The sequence below is a fragment of the Manis pentadactyla genome, chromosome X (genome assembly GCF_030020395.1).
Source record: "Manis pentadactyla isolate mManPen7 chromosome X, mManPen7.hap1, whole genome shotgun sequence".
NCBI classification, from domain to species: Eukaryota; Metazoa; Chordata; class Mammalia; order Pholidota; family Manidae; genus Manis; species Manis pentadactyla.
In genome coordinates this window covers 64735980-64751911 of record NC_080038.1, presented here as the reverse complement: position 1 = coordinate 64751911, position 15932 = coordinate 64735980, and the positions used below count along the sequence as shown (strand labels likewise).

At 43.0% G+C, this 15932-nt stretch overlaps 1 protein-coding gene across 1 annotated transcript; it reads left to right on the top strand.

Annotated features, from left to right (window-relative positions):
• Positions 1–8966: 8966 nt before the first annotated feature.
• RPS4X (ribosomal protein S4 X-linked) lies at positions 8967–14368 on the top strand. The gene is made up of 7 exons (XM_036890976.2): positions 8967–9038; positions 9980–10057; positions 10580–10760; positions 11056–11153; positions 12455–12626; positions 13498–13655; positions 14207–14368. The coding sequence occupies exons 1-7, from the start codon at positions 9036–9038 to the stop codon at positions 14306–14308; spliced, it is 792 nt and encodes a 263-aa protein (XP_036746871.1). The 5' UTR covers positions 8967–9035; the 3' UTR covers positions 14309–14368.
• Positions 14369–15932: the final 1564 nt, after the last annotated feature.

Here is a 15932-nt window from a genome sequence, read left to right as displayed (position 1 = left end):
GGCCCTTCTGTTTCATTGCATTAAGTATATCATGTCATTCTCTTCTGGCCTGTAAGGTTTCTGTTGAGAAGTCTGATGATAGCCTGATGGGTTTTCCTTTGTAGGTGACCTTTTTTTTCTCTCTGGCTGCCTTTAATACTTTGTCCTTGCCTTTGATCTTTGCCATTTTAATTATTATGTGTCTTGGTGTTGCCCTCCTTGGATTCCTTGTCATGGGAGTTCTGTGTACCTCTGTGGTCTGAGAGGCCATTTCCTCCCCTAGTTTGGGGAAGTTTTCAGCAATTATTTCTTCAAAGACACTTTATATCCCTTTTTCTCTCTCTTCTTCTTCTGGTACCCCTATAATGTGGATATGGTTCCATTTCGATTGGTCACACAGTTCTCTTAAAATTCTTTCATTCCTGGAGATCCTTTTATCTCTCTCTGCATCAGCTTCTCTGCGTTCCTGTTCTCTGTTTTCTAGTCCATTAATGGTCTCTTGCATCTCGTCCATTCTGTTTTGAAGTCCTTCCAGAGTTTGTTTTATTTCTGTATTCTCCCTCCTTAGTTCTTGCATATTTCTCTGCAAGTCCATCAGCATGGTTATTACTTTTGTTTTGAATTCTTTTTCAGGAAGACTGGTTAAATCTATCTCCCCAGGTTCCTTCTCAGGGGAAGATGTAGAACATGCCAAAGCTGTCTGGGTTAGTCTTGTCTGGATCAAATTTTTTTGCCTTTTCATGTTGATAGGTGCAGTGGTATGCTATTGAAGCATCTGTCAGCTGGGAGAGCCTAGACTTTCTCCAATTGCTCCTGGCCTTTCTTTACTGGGACAACTGCGACCCCTAGTGGCTTTTGTTGGGCAATTGCGTGTAGACTGGGTCTCTGTATCTTGCCCGGCCGGTATGGAGGAAGCTTCCTTGCTGTGGGCATGGCCAGCCTCAGGCTGCTGCTCTGCTATGGCAGGGCCCCGGAGAGGTAATGGACAGGGGCTGTTTGGCTGTTTACCTCCATGAGGGGTCTCAGAGCTGTTGCCCAGGGGGTTAGTGTGCCCGGAGTCCCCTGGAATTTCCAGCTGCTGGACTGTGACCCAGAATGCTTCCATCCAGTGGTGGGGTCCCTGTCCCTTTAAGACTTTCAAAAAGCACTCTCTTTTCTTTGTCCCAGGAGTGCCAGCTGTGGGACCTGCTCACAGGTCTTACTGTCCTGCTTCCCTAGTTTCCAGCACCCCACGGATGCACTGTGTGTCTGTGCTCTGGTGCAGATGGCTAGGGCTGGGTGTTTAGCAGTCCTGGGCTCCCTCTCCCTCCCCGCTCTGACTCCTCTCCTCCCGCTGGGAGCTGGGGTGAGGAGCCTCGGATGCCACCGGGCTGCAGCTTGTATCTTACCCCTTTCACCAGGCGTTGAGTTCTCGCAGGTGAGGATGTAGTCTGGCTGTTGTCCTGTGTCTTCTGGTCTCTCTTTTAGGGATAGTTGTATTTGTTGTATTTTCAAAAATATATATGTTTTTGGGAGGAGGTTCCCACTGTCCTGCTCATGCTGCCATCTTGGCTCTGCCTCCTCTCTGCATTTGTCTTTTTGAATGAGGGATTTTGTTTTCTTTGGTTAAATTCCCAGGAGTGTAATTACTGGGTGAAATTGTATTTCTATTTTTAGTTTTTTGAGGAACTTCCATATTGCTTTCCACAGCAGTTGCACCAATTTACATCCCCACCAACATTGTTCCTCCCTATTTCTCCACATCTTCACCAGCATTTGTTATTTCTTGTCTTTTGGATAGTGGTTATCCTAACTGGTGTGAGGTGGTATCTCATTGTGATTTTAATTTGCATTTCCCTGATGTTTAGCAATGTGGAGTATCATTTCATGTGCCTGTTTACCATTAGTTGTTTCTTCTTTGGAAAAGTATCCGTTCAGGTCTTCTACCCATTTTTAAATGGGTTATTTGGTTTTTGAGTGTTGTAGCATATGAGTTCTTTATATATTTTGGATGTTAACCCTTTGTCAGATGTGTCATTTACAAATATATTCTTCCATACTGTGGGATGCCTTTTTCTTCTGCTGATGGTGTCCTTTGCTATACTGAAGGTTTTTAGTTTGATGTAGTCCCACTTGTTCATTTTTTATTTTGTTTCCATTGCCCAAGGAGATGTGTCCATGAAAAAATTGCTCATGCTTATATTTAAGAGATTTTTTGGCTATGTTTTCTTGTAAGAGTTTTATGGTCTCATGACTTACATTCAGGTCTTTGATCCATTTTGAGTTCACTTTCGTGTATGGAGTTAAACAATAATACAGTTTCATTCTCTTACATGTAGGCATCCAGTTTCCCCAACATCATTTGTTGAAGAAGCTGTCTTTTCCCCATTTTATATTCATGGCTCTTTTATCATATATTAATTGACCATAAATGCATGGGTTTATATCTGGGCTCTCTAGTCTGTTCCATTGATCTTTGGGTCTGTTCTTGTACCAGTACCAAATTGTTTTGATTACTGTAACTTTGTAGTAGAGCTTGAAGTGAGGGAGCATAATCCCCCCAACTTTGTTCTTCTTTCTAAAGATTGCTTTGGGTATTTGGGGTCTTTTGTGGTTCCATATGAATTTTAGAACTATTTGTTCTAGCTTATTGAAGACTGCTGTTAGTATTTTGATAAGGATTGCATTGTATCGGTAAATTTCTTTTGGCAGGGTGGCCATTTTGATGATGTTAATTCTTCCTATCCATGAGTATAGGATAAATTTCCATTTATTGGTAACTTCTTCAATTTCTTTCATGAGTGTCTTACAGTTTTCAGAGTATCTTATACACAATAAAATTTTTTCAGAAAGTCTGACCTTAACACATGTTAGCAAAGATATAGAGCAACTGGAACATTCTTGCTAACAAGAATGTAAAATAATACAAGCACTTTGGAAAACAGTTTGCCAATATTTTAAAGTTAAACATACCTCTACTGTATGACCTAGCCACTCCACTTGTAGGTATTTGCCAGAGAAATGAAAGCATTTGCCCATAAAAAGATTTGTATAGGAATGTTCATAGCAGCTATGTTTGTAATCACCCCAAACTGGAAAGAACCCAAATGTCTATCCACAGGTGAATGGATAAACTAATTGCAGAATAGCTGTACAATGAAGTACTAATCAGCAGTAAAAAGAATAAACTGCTGATACATGCAATAGCATGGATGAATCTCAAATAATTATGCTGAGCAAAAAGATGCTGAACCAAAAAAAAAAGATGCTGGACCAAAAAAAGTATATACTGTGAGATTTCCATTTATTTAAAATTCTAGAAATGTGAATTAATCAATATCGAGAGAAAGCAGATCCGTAGTTGCCTGGGAATTCAGGGGGAGAGGCTGGAATGAGAAATTACAAAGGGACATGACAAAACTTTTGGGAGTGATGGATGTGTTTATTATCTTAGTTGAGGTGATGGTTTCACCAGTTGGGTGTACAAGTGCATCAAAATTTGTCAAACTGTGTATTTAAATATGTGCCATTTATTGTATGTCAATTATTCCTCAATGAAGCTGTTTAAAAAATAAGTTTAAGAAGGGAGTAGTCAAAAGTGGCCAGGAGGGAGTTGGAGCACTAATTCATCAATTGAGTCACTACTATGTTCTGTGCATTTCCTATATCCTCTCTGAGCCTTACCACAAACTGAGGAGTAAGTATTGTTATCTCTATTTTCCAGATACAGAACCTGTGGTGAGAGAGGTCAAGCCACTTACTCAAGGGCACAGGAAGACAGATTCAAACTGTGCTCTGTCCACTCTGCCTCACCATCTCCCAGAAATGTAAGAAATGGAGGAGTAGGCTGTGCTGGTTCATTAATTGCTGAAAATAAATTATCCAGAAATATGAGGCATGTAAAGTTACTCTTTAAAATGGGGAATTACATTTTAAATGTAATTTAAAATGAGGGGCTTGAACAGCTCCACTCATGCACTGACTTAATGACCATGAACCATGCCTACTCATCCCTTCCTTCTGATAAACTGGGACAGGATTTTGAGGACATACGTCTCAGTTCTCCTATTCACCATAGACTCCATCTCTTATGCCACACTTAACAGAAAGAGAACTGTGTACTATTTGATTTCATTTATTGTATGCTAACGCAGTTCTTACAAAACAACAGAGAAGCGAAAGATCATTCGACATATTACAGAAAGAAAATAGGTTAGCCACTTGGGGAAAAATAATTTTTTTCTACTTATTTATTTAGTCTATTTATCTTTATCAACCCTAAGTTGATAAAGAATTAAATATGTGTTATTAAATAGAATTGAGTTGCAGATCTTTGAGCTGATGGCAGCCTTCTAAGCTTTGAATTCACAAGAAGAAATTACAAGAGAGAAGATCAACAATAAGTTGGTCATGGGGATAGTAGTACAGCATGGAGAATATAGTGAGTGATTCTGTAATAGCTTCCTATGTTGACAGGTAGTAACGGCACTAATAGGGGTGAGGAATTAATAAAATGGATAACTGTTGAACTGCTGTGTTGTACACTTGAAACCAATATAATATTGTATATCAATGATATTTCGATTTTAAAAAGCTTTGAAAAAAAGAAGCATATTTAATGGGCGCAAGGATTTGGGGGGGTGATGAAAATTCTAAAATTGATTATGATGATGGTTGCACAACTCTGTGACTACTCTAAAAACCACTGAATTGTATACTTTAAATGGGTGAATTATATCCAAGAAAACTATTATTTTTAAAAACATATTTATGAAATTTAGGATAACTTCATCTACACAAAATGTGCTTTTATTTCATATCTTATAAGAAATGAAAGACTGTTCTTACAAAAAAAAGAGAGAGAAAAGATCAACAGATTTGGCTATATAAAATTTTGAAACTTTGTACATAGGAAAATATAACCAAAGGAAAATAACCAATTGGTAAAAATATCTGCCTTAAATACAACAAAAGATGAACTTCTATGTTCTCTAAAGCACTCATGCAAATCAATCAGAAAAACATGTCCCCCAAAAGATAAGTGGGCAGAGATACTTCACACAATAGGAAGTGGAATGAGTAAACAAATATATAGCAAAATGTCCAACCTCACTAGTGATTTTTTTTAAGTGCAGATTTAAACAATTACATTCATAAAAGTTAAAAATAAGTAATTACCAGGCTGGCATGAGTATAGTAAAATTTCAAGGATCCTCTGAGAAGGGTTTTTGGCAACACACATATACTACTGTCAAAGTGTTCAGACTCTTAACATAGTGTTTCCCTTCCAAACAGTTACTGCCAACCACTCCTTTGGACTGAGCACAGATGTACCAGTTCTTTCAGATGCAAATCCCCAACCCAGTTCTTGCACATGAGCTCAGACCTGTGCCTATGAGGCGTCTCCAGTCTGATTTCCTCCCTCCTCAGCCCCATGTCTCGCAGCAAGCAAGCCTCCTCCTTGTTCCCAGTGAATGCACCACTGAGTCACCAAGCCGAAACCTGGAAACCATCCTAATTAACTCCTTGTCCCTCACCCCTGCACATTCATCATTCCCAACCACATCGTGCCAATACTCCATTTGCAATGTCTTTTGAATCTGTCCTCTCGTCCTGTACCCCATGGTCACAGGCCTGGGGCCCCCCCTTGTGTTTGTTACTTCTATCATTGAAACAGCCCTGACCCGTCTCTTCCAAGCCACTTGCACTTCCCTCAAAGCATTCTACAGGGAGCAGTCAGTGTTATCTTTTTGGGGGGTATCATTAATCTACAATTACATGAGGAACATTATGCTTACTAGACTCCCTCCTTCACCAAGTCCCCCCCACATACCCCATTAGTCACTGTTCATCAGTGTAGTAAGATGCTGTAAAATTACTACTTGTCTTCTCTGTGTTGCACAGCCCTCCCCGTGCCCCCCCCAACATTATACATGCTAATCATAGTGCCCCCTTTCTCCCACCTCCCATCCCTTCCTTCTCACCCATCCTCCCCAGTCCCTTTCCCTTTGGTAACTGTTAGTCCATTCTTGCGTTCTGTAAGTCTGCCGCTGTTTTGCTCCTTCAGTTTTTTTCTTTGTTCTTATACTCCACATATGAGTGAAATCATTTGATACTTGCTTTTTTCAGCCTGGCTTTTTGTTTGTTGAGGTGCATGAACTCTTTATATATTTTGGATGTCAATCCTTTATTGGATCTGTCATTTATGAATATATTCTCCCATACTGTAGGATACCTTTTTGTTCTATTGATGGTGTCCTTTGCTGTACAGAAGATTTTCAGCTTGATATAGTCCCACTTGTTCATTTTTGCTTATGTTTTCCTTGCCTGGGGAAATATGTTCATGAAGAAGTCGCTCATGTTTATGTCCAAGAGATTTTGGCCTATGTTTTTTTCTAAGAGTTTTATGGTTTCATGGCTTACATTTTGGTCTTTGATCCATTTCTAATTTATTTTTGTGTATGGGGTTAGACAACAATCCAGTTCAGTGTTATCTTTTTAAAGCACAAAGGTGATCCTGCTCCCCTCAGATCTTTCAACAGCTGCCCATTGTCTACCTACAGGCTAAAGTCCAAGATTCTTAAGATTTAGCAGCCCTCTATGCTCCAAACTGCCTTGCCACCATCTTTTCTCTGATGAGTTTCTCCTGGCTTTCTGTCCTCTCCTCCTAGCCTGCCTCTCCCATTGTAATGTGAATTCCTTGAGAGCAGGGATCTTAATCATCTCTGCATCCCCTGTTCATAATGCAGGGCTTGACACAGAGTAGGCACTCAATAAATGTTGGGTGAAGTAATGGATTTATTCTGAGGAAATCATTCAACTGAAGGAAAAAGCCATATGAAAGAAACTGTTCACTGTAGCAACATTCATAATAAAGAAAATGGGCAAAAAAACTAAATGTTCAATAGAGAACTTTTATTAATTGTGGGACATCCATTGAATAGAATATGATGCAGCTGTTAAAATACTAATTATGAAGATTATGTAGCAACTCATAAAGTGTTCATGATATAATAAAAGCAGAATACAAAATGGTGTCTCTGCTAGGACTAAAATTATGTAAAAGTATGCATGCACACAAACCAGTCTGAATGAGAACAGGAACACGAACAAATGAATACGGATGGTGTGTTTAGGGTGTTTGGGGAGTACTGTTTGTGATTTTCTTATGATCTTTCCAAATTCCCTTTATTGTTGTTAGGGTGTCATTTGTGCATAAATACAAAGTGACAGAAAAAAAGTATACTGAAATAAGGGGCTTTGATTCCGTCAAATCCTTGGACAAGCTGTGGAACAAAAAACTAACCAACCACTGACCTGGGAGGCAGAGACCAGCCTCCAAGCCCCCAACCCCTTAATTGGCTGTATGATCTTGGTTAAATAAAGTCCTCAGCTCTAGCCAGCCATTTCTCCTGTCCTCTCAATCTGAAAGTCCCATGGTTATTGCTCACTCCCAAATCAATTCCCATCATTTCTGTTGCCTGCCATCATCTTCCCAGTGCCCTCAAAATGAAAACCTCAGGATCCACCTTCCATTGCCTCATTACCTTAACTGTCTCTCTAATCCCAACCTCCAATCAATCGTCCCTTCTTTCCAGTCATCATTTATAGCATTCTTTACCATGGACCTAGTTTCAGACAAGGAGTCCCCACCCTCCTAGTTAATACTATCTGGTTGAGAAGGGCCAACATTTTTTTTCTTGCTTGCTCCTCTGCAGACTGATGAGGGGTGAAGTGGAGGGTAGAGACAGAGACCTGTAAAGCGCAGCCTCCTGAGTTAGGAGCTTGACCCCAGGATGGGAAGAGTTCAGGCACAGGCTAGATGTTCTCAGGGAGAGTAGAGTAAGACTTGGCACAACGATCAGGATGTTGATTCAATTTATTCATTCAACAAGTATTTACCAAGTGCTGGACACATCACCAAGCTCTCTGTTAGGTGGCAGAGAGCCTGCCCAGATGAATTAGGGCAGGCTCTGTCTGTTATGGAGATGCTCTCAGTCTAGCAGAGGACAGACAAGGAAACTAGTCATTACAATCCAACGTGCTAAGTGCTGTCATCAAATTTGAACTGGTGGCCTTTGAGGCTGAAGATTGTGGGACTGACCCTGCTGAGAGGACTCGGGGCTCATAGAACCAGGGTAACCTGAGAGGTGTGTATCCCCAAGGCTGAGGAGTGGGATTACTTGCCCAGCAAGGGGCTTGGACTGTCCATGGCAGTTACAAGCTGAGGAATCATGAGGTCCACAGGCAGGAGGCTTAAAAGAGGTGGCTTCTCAGAGCAGTAATAGCTTGGAGTTGGCTTAAGCTTTGAGATTTTGGGATGGGGGAAAGGAGCAATGGGTGTCCAAGCATAAGAGACAGCAGGTGATGGGCAGAGGGACCTGTTGGGGCCAGGTAGGAGGGCTGAGGGCAGTTAGATAAACGGATGGTCACCAATGTCCCCTCTCTTCCCTGAGACTTTATGGTAAATGTCGAATACGCTGTACAGGAAGCAAGAGGCAGGGCGCCAAGGTTCAAGCAGGAATTCTAACCCTTCCACCACCCCGCCCCCTGCCATCTGCAGAGAGGAGAGGAAAAGAAATGTTACTTCTTCCCAACTTATAGTATGGGCAGCTTGGCCTGCTCGAGCGAACATGGAAGATGGAACAGACAAAATGTGTTTAAGACACAGTATTAAATAGTAAAATGCATTCTATTGACTGTATAATCATGTGTATGTGGGACTTAGAACAGCCTCCCTTTTGCACTCTTCTCGAAGGTTGGGAACTTGGCTAACTAGTCTTTGTATTTTCAGCACCTAACACAGAATCAGGCACTCCAGAGGCGCTCAGCTATGCTGGAGCAGGGGGGACCGGGAAAAGGAGGGAGGAAAATGCCCTTAGGAGACGCTTTTTCGGCGCCGTTTCCCAAGCTCCGGACCTCTGACCTCCCACCAGCAGGTGGCAAGATAGAATGTCGCGCACCCGGAAGGGGAAGTGCTGGGCGGAGCAACAGAGACACCGGTGCGCGCAGCCTCCAAGCCTCTTTTTTTGGGCGCACCGGAAGGTGGTGGTCCTCTTTCCGTGCCTAGCGCAGCCATGGTAAGGTGCTTCTTTGCGGGCTCTTGGGTTCTATCAGCCTCCATCCTCTCAGGATCGGGGCTGCCCGAGGTTTCGGAGCTCCCTCAGGGGGTGGCCGGGCGGAGCCGAAGGGAGTGCAGCCTGCGGCGTTGGCCCAGGCGGGCTCAAGACGACGGCGCGGGCGAACGCCGGCCCGGGTTGGAAGAATCGGTGCCGCTAGCGGGAAGGCGTCGGTCTCCGGCCGGGCCACGCATCCTGTGACCCCGGGAGGGGCTGACTTCGGGCTTGGGATGGGTGGGCGCCGGGTCTGTCCGGCGGAGCAGCGCTCTCCGTTACTGTCTTAGGCATGGCCTGTGTGCAGTGTGGCCGGTAAGTGTGTGTGCACAGCGTGAAAAAGGCTTCCAAGTTTTAAGGTGAAAGTTGGTTTCAGCTTTTGGCTTTAACAGTTTGAGGGAGTAGCTGTTGGCACGTGGTTGTGCTGAGGTCGGATCTCGCACCAGGCACGTCCAAACTAGACGGTTATTTTGTGAAAACTTATATTTGATTAACAAGTAGAAGCACAGGGTGGGCCCTGGTTTGTTTCTGTTGCCGGCTGGCTTTGTGTCACGAGGTCCAACTCCTGGCCGTTTGACCAGCATGGTGTCCTAGAAAAAGCCTTTAGAAAGACACACACTTAGAAGCAATAACGTGAAAATACTTTGCACAGTTCTCAAAGATAATAATCAGTGAATATTCTCGCTTCAAAAAGAAAGCTAGTTACAGTTATGGAGCCTATGGTATTTGCTAGAAACTGTTTGCTTCTGTGCTTTCTTACCTATCACAGCCCCGTGTTTTTTATTTAACATCCGCATTTTGCTAAAGAGGAAACCGGAGACTTGGTTCTTGGAAGAAGTCACTAGATGGTGTAAGCTGTTTGAAATTGTTTAACAGCACCAAAATGTAAAACTCTAAAATTCCTTTAGGCTCGTGGTCCCAAGAAGCATCTGAAGCGTGTAGCAGCTCCAAAGCATTGGATGCTGGATAAACTGACTGGTGTGTTTGTAAGTATGCTTATGTCACATTTCATATTGGTAACTATCTTGAAGGACACTTTTTTCCAGTTCACTGCAATAGAATTGACATATTTAAGGGGGCCATTTTATACTGCTCCTTTATATGACAGGCATCCCTGATAAGTATATCCATAATTTTTCTTGCCTCCTGTAAGTCAGGGCTAGGGAATGAGTGTTCTTGGCTTCTGTTCTTGAATTCCCTGTGCTGTCTAGCTGTGCCCCACCTCTCTCTGTGCCTGATACATTCTATGTACCACATGGTACACTTATACAGACTCAGGACTCAAATGTTCTTAAGGGGCCTGGTCCTCTGGAGGGGGAAAGTGTAAAACTTACAGGACCAGAATAGTTTTATAAGCTTTGAACACCTTGTTTACCCAACAGGGTGGGGACAGGTAGGGTCATGGACAGTCTCATGTCTAATTAATGGATCTCAGGACTTGGGGAGTGGATTTGAGTGAGTCCCAACAATGGTTTGGGAGAATTTTCTTGATCATTTTTTTTTTACAGGCTCCTCGTCCATCTACCGGCCCCCACAAGCTGAGAGAATGTCTTCCTCTCATCATTTTCCTGAGGAACAGACTTAAGTATGCTCTGACTGGAGATGAAGTGAAGAAGATTTGCATGCAGCGTTTCATTAAGATTGATGGGAAGGTCCGAACTGATATAACCTATCCTGCTGGTTTTATGGGTAAGTGGTTCATGAAGGGCACTTGGTGGTGATTCCTTTTGATGTTTTAGCTCCCTCTCCAAAATAAATGGTGGTTGTATTGAAAGTTTAGTTGACTTCAGATTTACATGTCATAAAAAAACAGGTTTTGAAACATTACAGATTAACTATCATTAATCTTTGTAATCCTTACTGGTATTCAAAATGGGAAGTATGTGGGTTTGCTTGGATTTTTTGGTATAACACTGTGGTAACTGAAACTTGGAGTACTAGGGGGTCACTGTAGTAAATAACCTTAATTAGTATTTGATATCAGATGTCATCAGCATTGACAAGACTGGAGAGAATTTCCGTCTGATCTATGACACCAAGGGTCGCTTTGCTGTTCATCGTATCACACCTGAGGAGGCCAAGGTGAGTGTTACCAGCAGTCTGGGTCTTTGTTCAGTAAAATTACTTGGTTCTAAGCTCAAGTCTGAATTATATATGTGGGCTGGTCCCTTGAGATGAGGTGAGTAGATTAAAATCACTTATATTAAAGTTAATTGGAACTAGCCAGTTAACTATTTGGTGAGATTCTGTTGTATGTACAATTCTTTCATTAAAAGTCTTGCTAGTATCTATACAGCAGTGCATTGCTGGGTATCTAATAATTGATGCCATTTGAAGTTAACATCCTCAACAGATTGTGTTTTCTTGATTGTGTTCTGGCAGAAATAAATTCCAGTTGAACAGTGACTTCTTGCTTGCCTTTTTTAGAAGCAAGGAGAATGATTTCTAGGAATGCTTGAGTGCCAGAAGTATGGGTCCTTTTAGGGTAAGGAACCAGAAAACCACTGGACAAGAAAATCAATATTTAATCTGATGCAATTGGCCCTTTGTCATAGGTCTCCATTTGTGTATCTACCTTTACTCTGGGAAGGGGAAAGATGTTACTGGAGGAGGCTGATAATCCTTGGGGCACTGGTTTGAGATCGTTCAAAAAAAAAGATTACAGATTAAATACTGATTATTTAATCCAGTTTGTTGTGATGGTTTTGGTTTTACATGGAAGTTTAAGGACTTTCAAATTATTGATTATAAATGCAGGTTAATTCACTTGGGTGATTCAGCCCCTAATTTGCTTAGCTGTGTTATCAGCAGGCTGTAGAGCGTGTTTAATGGCATCAAGGTGATTGATTTACTTCAAGGATGTCAGGGAGTGAAAAATCCAAAGTTGAAATGCTTCCTGAAATATTTGTTGGTTAGATGAACTGGTAATATGGTTGCAGCTGGTGAGACAAAACTCAAGTGATGGGAGAGCCCTTAAGAGTTGCTTTTTAGGAGTAAGTGCCAGCAAGGTGTGTTGGAAGAATTGAGAGAGCCCATGAGGCTTAAATAGCCTGGCAAAAGGAGGGTGATTTGCACTGGAGGAGAAGAGATCCTGGTTCCAGTTTTGCAGTTGGGGGCCCTCTAACAGGTGATATGGTGCTACAGGGAGAATGCATAATAGGAAGACTAGTCTAGAGAGAGGCAGTGTGCAGTATAAGTTAATGGAAGACAGGGACACCGTTACTCTATGCAGTTGGGGAAGGAGAGCATTACTGTGTGGGGCTGTTGGCCTTTAGCTGCTGATGGCATTTTTAAGCCAGTGACTTGTGGTTTTGAAAGAACGTTTGCAACCACTGGAGCACTGTGTGTATGCTAGATTAAATGTGGGTGACCCTTGCTTCTAGTACAAGTTGTGCAAGGTGAGGAAGATCTTTGTGGGCACAAAAGGAATCCCTCATCTGGTGACCCATGATGCTCGCACCATCCGCTACCCTGATCCTCTCATCAAGGTGAATGACACCATTCAGATTGATTTGGAGACTGGCAAGATTACTGATTTCATCAAGTTTGACACTGGTAAGCAGCTTTTGTGCTACCTGGGCACTTTTTTAGGTATAAAAGCTGTTCTTTGTTTTTCATTCTGTCTCTTTTACTTGAAATTAGGTCGAGCATGATGACTAACTAGTACAGGGTTAGGTTTGGTCTTTGAGCCGTCCAGGTGATTCTGATTATCAGGCTACTTAGCAACTTGATGTCTTTTGATGATGTAGTAAGGGATCTAATGTCTTTGCAACTTGATGTCTTTTGATGATGTAGTAAGGGATCTAAAGAGGGCAACTCGTAATAGTTTTAAGAAATGTTCAGGGAGTGTGTGAAACCTTATGGTGTCTCGTTTTAACATGGCTTTGCAGTTGCAGTAAGGGTTAGAGATAGTGTATTCTGAATGGGAGGAGACAGTTATGAGTGGCTTTGATGGGGGATTCATGATAAGTTGAACAGGTTTGTATTTGGGTGAAGGATAAAAAATAACTGGAAAGTGTATCTGCTCCAACACCCAAGTATATATAGTATTTTTACTTCCAGGGGCTCAAATGCTCAGAAGAATATTCTGGGTGGCTGAGGTGAGGTCTGGTATGAGATGTCTCAGGCCTGCTCTAGATACCTTAATAGCTAGAGCATTGTACCTTAGATGAACAGCCGTAGTCTAGGCAGGACATGGTGAGGACTGCAGACCTGGTGAGGGTGGGTGGGGTGGGGCTTACATTTGTCCAGTGTATAGAAGGGAGGAGGCAGGTCTTGAGAGTCGTAGCTTGGGTAACAGCTGTAGGAGTAAATTCAAATGGGAAAAAAGAATTAATTTGTTCTAGATCTATCTATGTTGTTTGTTACATTGGGGTATTAGTTTACGCTGTTGCTCTGAGCAGATAATCATCTTCTGCCCACCTAGGTAATCTGTGTATGGTGACTGGAGGTGCTAACTTGGGAAGAATTGGTGTGATCACCAACAGAGAGAGACATCCTGGTTCTTTTGATGTAGTTCATGTGAAGGATGCCAATGGCAACAGCTTTGCTACCCGGCTCTCCAACATTTTTGTTATTGGCAAAGTAAGTTTGGGTTCCCTTCTGTCTAGTACCGGGAAACCTGTAGGTGCAGATAACTGCTGGTATTGCAGCACCTAGCTAAACCCAGTGTCAAGCCTCTTTGGGAATAGGGCTCCCACAGCAGGACTGGGCAAACCTGTCCTGGGTCAATACCACAGAAGCAGCAGGGGACCTGATCACTTCAGTTGGGGGAAAGGGCCGGTAATGGAGTAAATAGACCTTAGAGTTAGGTTCTTCAGTTTGTTGCTGTGGTTTCTTTGGGGAAACTAATGATCACCCTTGGGCACTACTCTAAGACAATAATTGCAAAGGGTATTAGATAGTTCACATCTGTAAATGAGCAGCAAGGCTAATGGAATGGCCCTAGCACTCAGGCAGAGGGTATTTCTGATAAACCAGCGTTCGTGTGTCCTAAGACTGCCTAGCTGTTCCTGAGTGCTTTCACAAGCAGGCTTCTGTTCCTTTAAACGGAGGGTGGACAAATATAGCATTTGCCAAGCTGCTAATGCAATTCTTGTGTAGCAGGTTTTGAGTCTCCTCGTTTTCTCCTCCAGGGCAACAAACCATGGATTTCTTTTCCCCGTGGAAAGGGTATCCGCCTCACTATTGCGGAAGAGAGAGACAAGAGACTGGCGGCCAAGCAGAGCAGTGGGTGAAATGATCTCTAGGTGACATAATTGGAAGAGTTAATACTTCATTAAAGTTAATCAACATAATTAATTGCCTCTTGGTGTGTGTTACAGTTTGGTTTGCTTAAATTTAGTTTCCTGATAACTTTAGTTCACAATGAAAGTAGATTGGGTTTTCTAGCAGGTTTAGGCTTCTGTGACATGAATCTTCTCACATGTAAGGTTGTGTGTGCATGGTGGAGGAGCAGTGAGGGGAAAACACACCAGATTTGGCAATGAAGGAATAGCAAGTAACCCAGCAGTGGAAAGCCAGGGAAGCCCAGAGTGTTGAGCTCCCTTATGTTGGCTGAGAACAAATCTACCCTGTTATGTCCTCTTGGCTTAAAAAAGAAATAGTGCCTGCCTTTCTCTCGTCTTCTGTTGCACCAGCCCATCCACATGCCTTGGCTAATCTCTTTCCCATTCCTGTGCCCAGTTTGCCAAACCCAGGGTGAAATTATCCACCTGCAGATATGGGTCATTGTAAATGTATGGGCTGTTGATGTCCCAAAGCAGTGTGCTTACTTGGACTTAGGCCTTTCCCCAGTAGCCACTGATCCTCAGGACTCAGCAGAACAGAAACCATCATGTAAAAAATCAGCTTGTTCCCTGAATTTGTAGTGTCATGTCAGGCCTGCCTGTCAATCTCAAGAAGAGGTACCCCTGCTGCAAGGAGCCAGCTCTTGGACCTGTTCACCGTGTCAAGCCCTGGGTACCCCAAGAATATCAATTAACCTGCCTTGTGATACCAACCACCTCAGTCAATTCTCATTCCTGTTACCTTGTAGTAGGTATCTTCCTGACAAACCAGAGCCACCTTTGCTTCCTATGCCAGGGTTCATTGCCCTTCAGACGTTGGAGCCAGAGAATTTGTGAGTGGCTGTTGTGTGACTTGTAGGGTGTTGACCTGCATCCCTGACCTCTGCCCACCAGATGTTACAGCATGCCGTCCCACTGCGCAGTTGCAATAACTAGAAACAACTCCAGGAATTAGCAAATACGCCTTGTAGATACTCCTGTCTCACCATCACTTTTAACGCCTTCACTTGCTTGCAGACCATTCAAGCTTACTAAGTCATCCTACCATGACAGCTTTTGGGGTAAAAAAAAAAAAGTATTGGACATATTTCTCCATCTGAAGCATGGTGAACCTGTGTAAAATCACTTTGCCTATTTAACAGAGTATATCTAATGAGCTCTGGTGCCCAGGCCTTTGGGCCAGCAGTGGAGGGGGCCTGCCAAGGCCCTGTGGCAGTGCCTGCACACTTAGCTGGGTCCTGGGCTTGCAGTCAGGAGCCGTAGAATACCTGTCTTGCTGCAGAATGGCAGTGTCCAAACTAAAAAGCTAAAGGAGATAGGCCCAGGGGACCCCCGAGCTCAGGTTCGGCCCCACAGGGCTGCACTGCCTTCCACGTTGCAGACTCCAGAGCACTGCTGGTGGGCACCCAAGTGCAATCACCTGGGGCCTCAGGTCCTCTGCTTAAGCAGAAGGAATTTCTGCGGAACTGGATCCAACGAAGTCAGGTGGGAGAGGAGCATACAAGTCAGCTCTCCAGACACATTGCTTCCACATGGTTCTCTTGCCAAGAGTGGAACTCATCCAGACAAGCAG

Coding starts and splice junctions, on each gene's coding strand:
- RPS4X (XM_036890976.2), top strand. Junction 11,154..12,454: donor TCACACCTGAGGAGGCCAAG/GTGAGTGTTACC, acceptor CCTTGCTTCTAG/TACAAGTTGTGCAAGGTGAG. Junction 12,627..13,497: donor TTTCATCAAGTTTGACACTG/GTAAGCAGCTTT, acceptor CTGCCCACCTAG/GTAATCTGTGTATGGTGACT.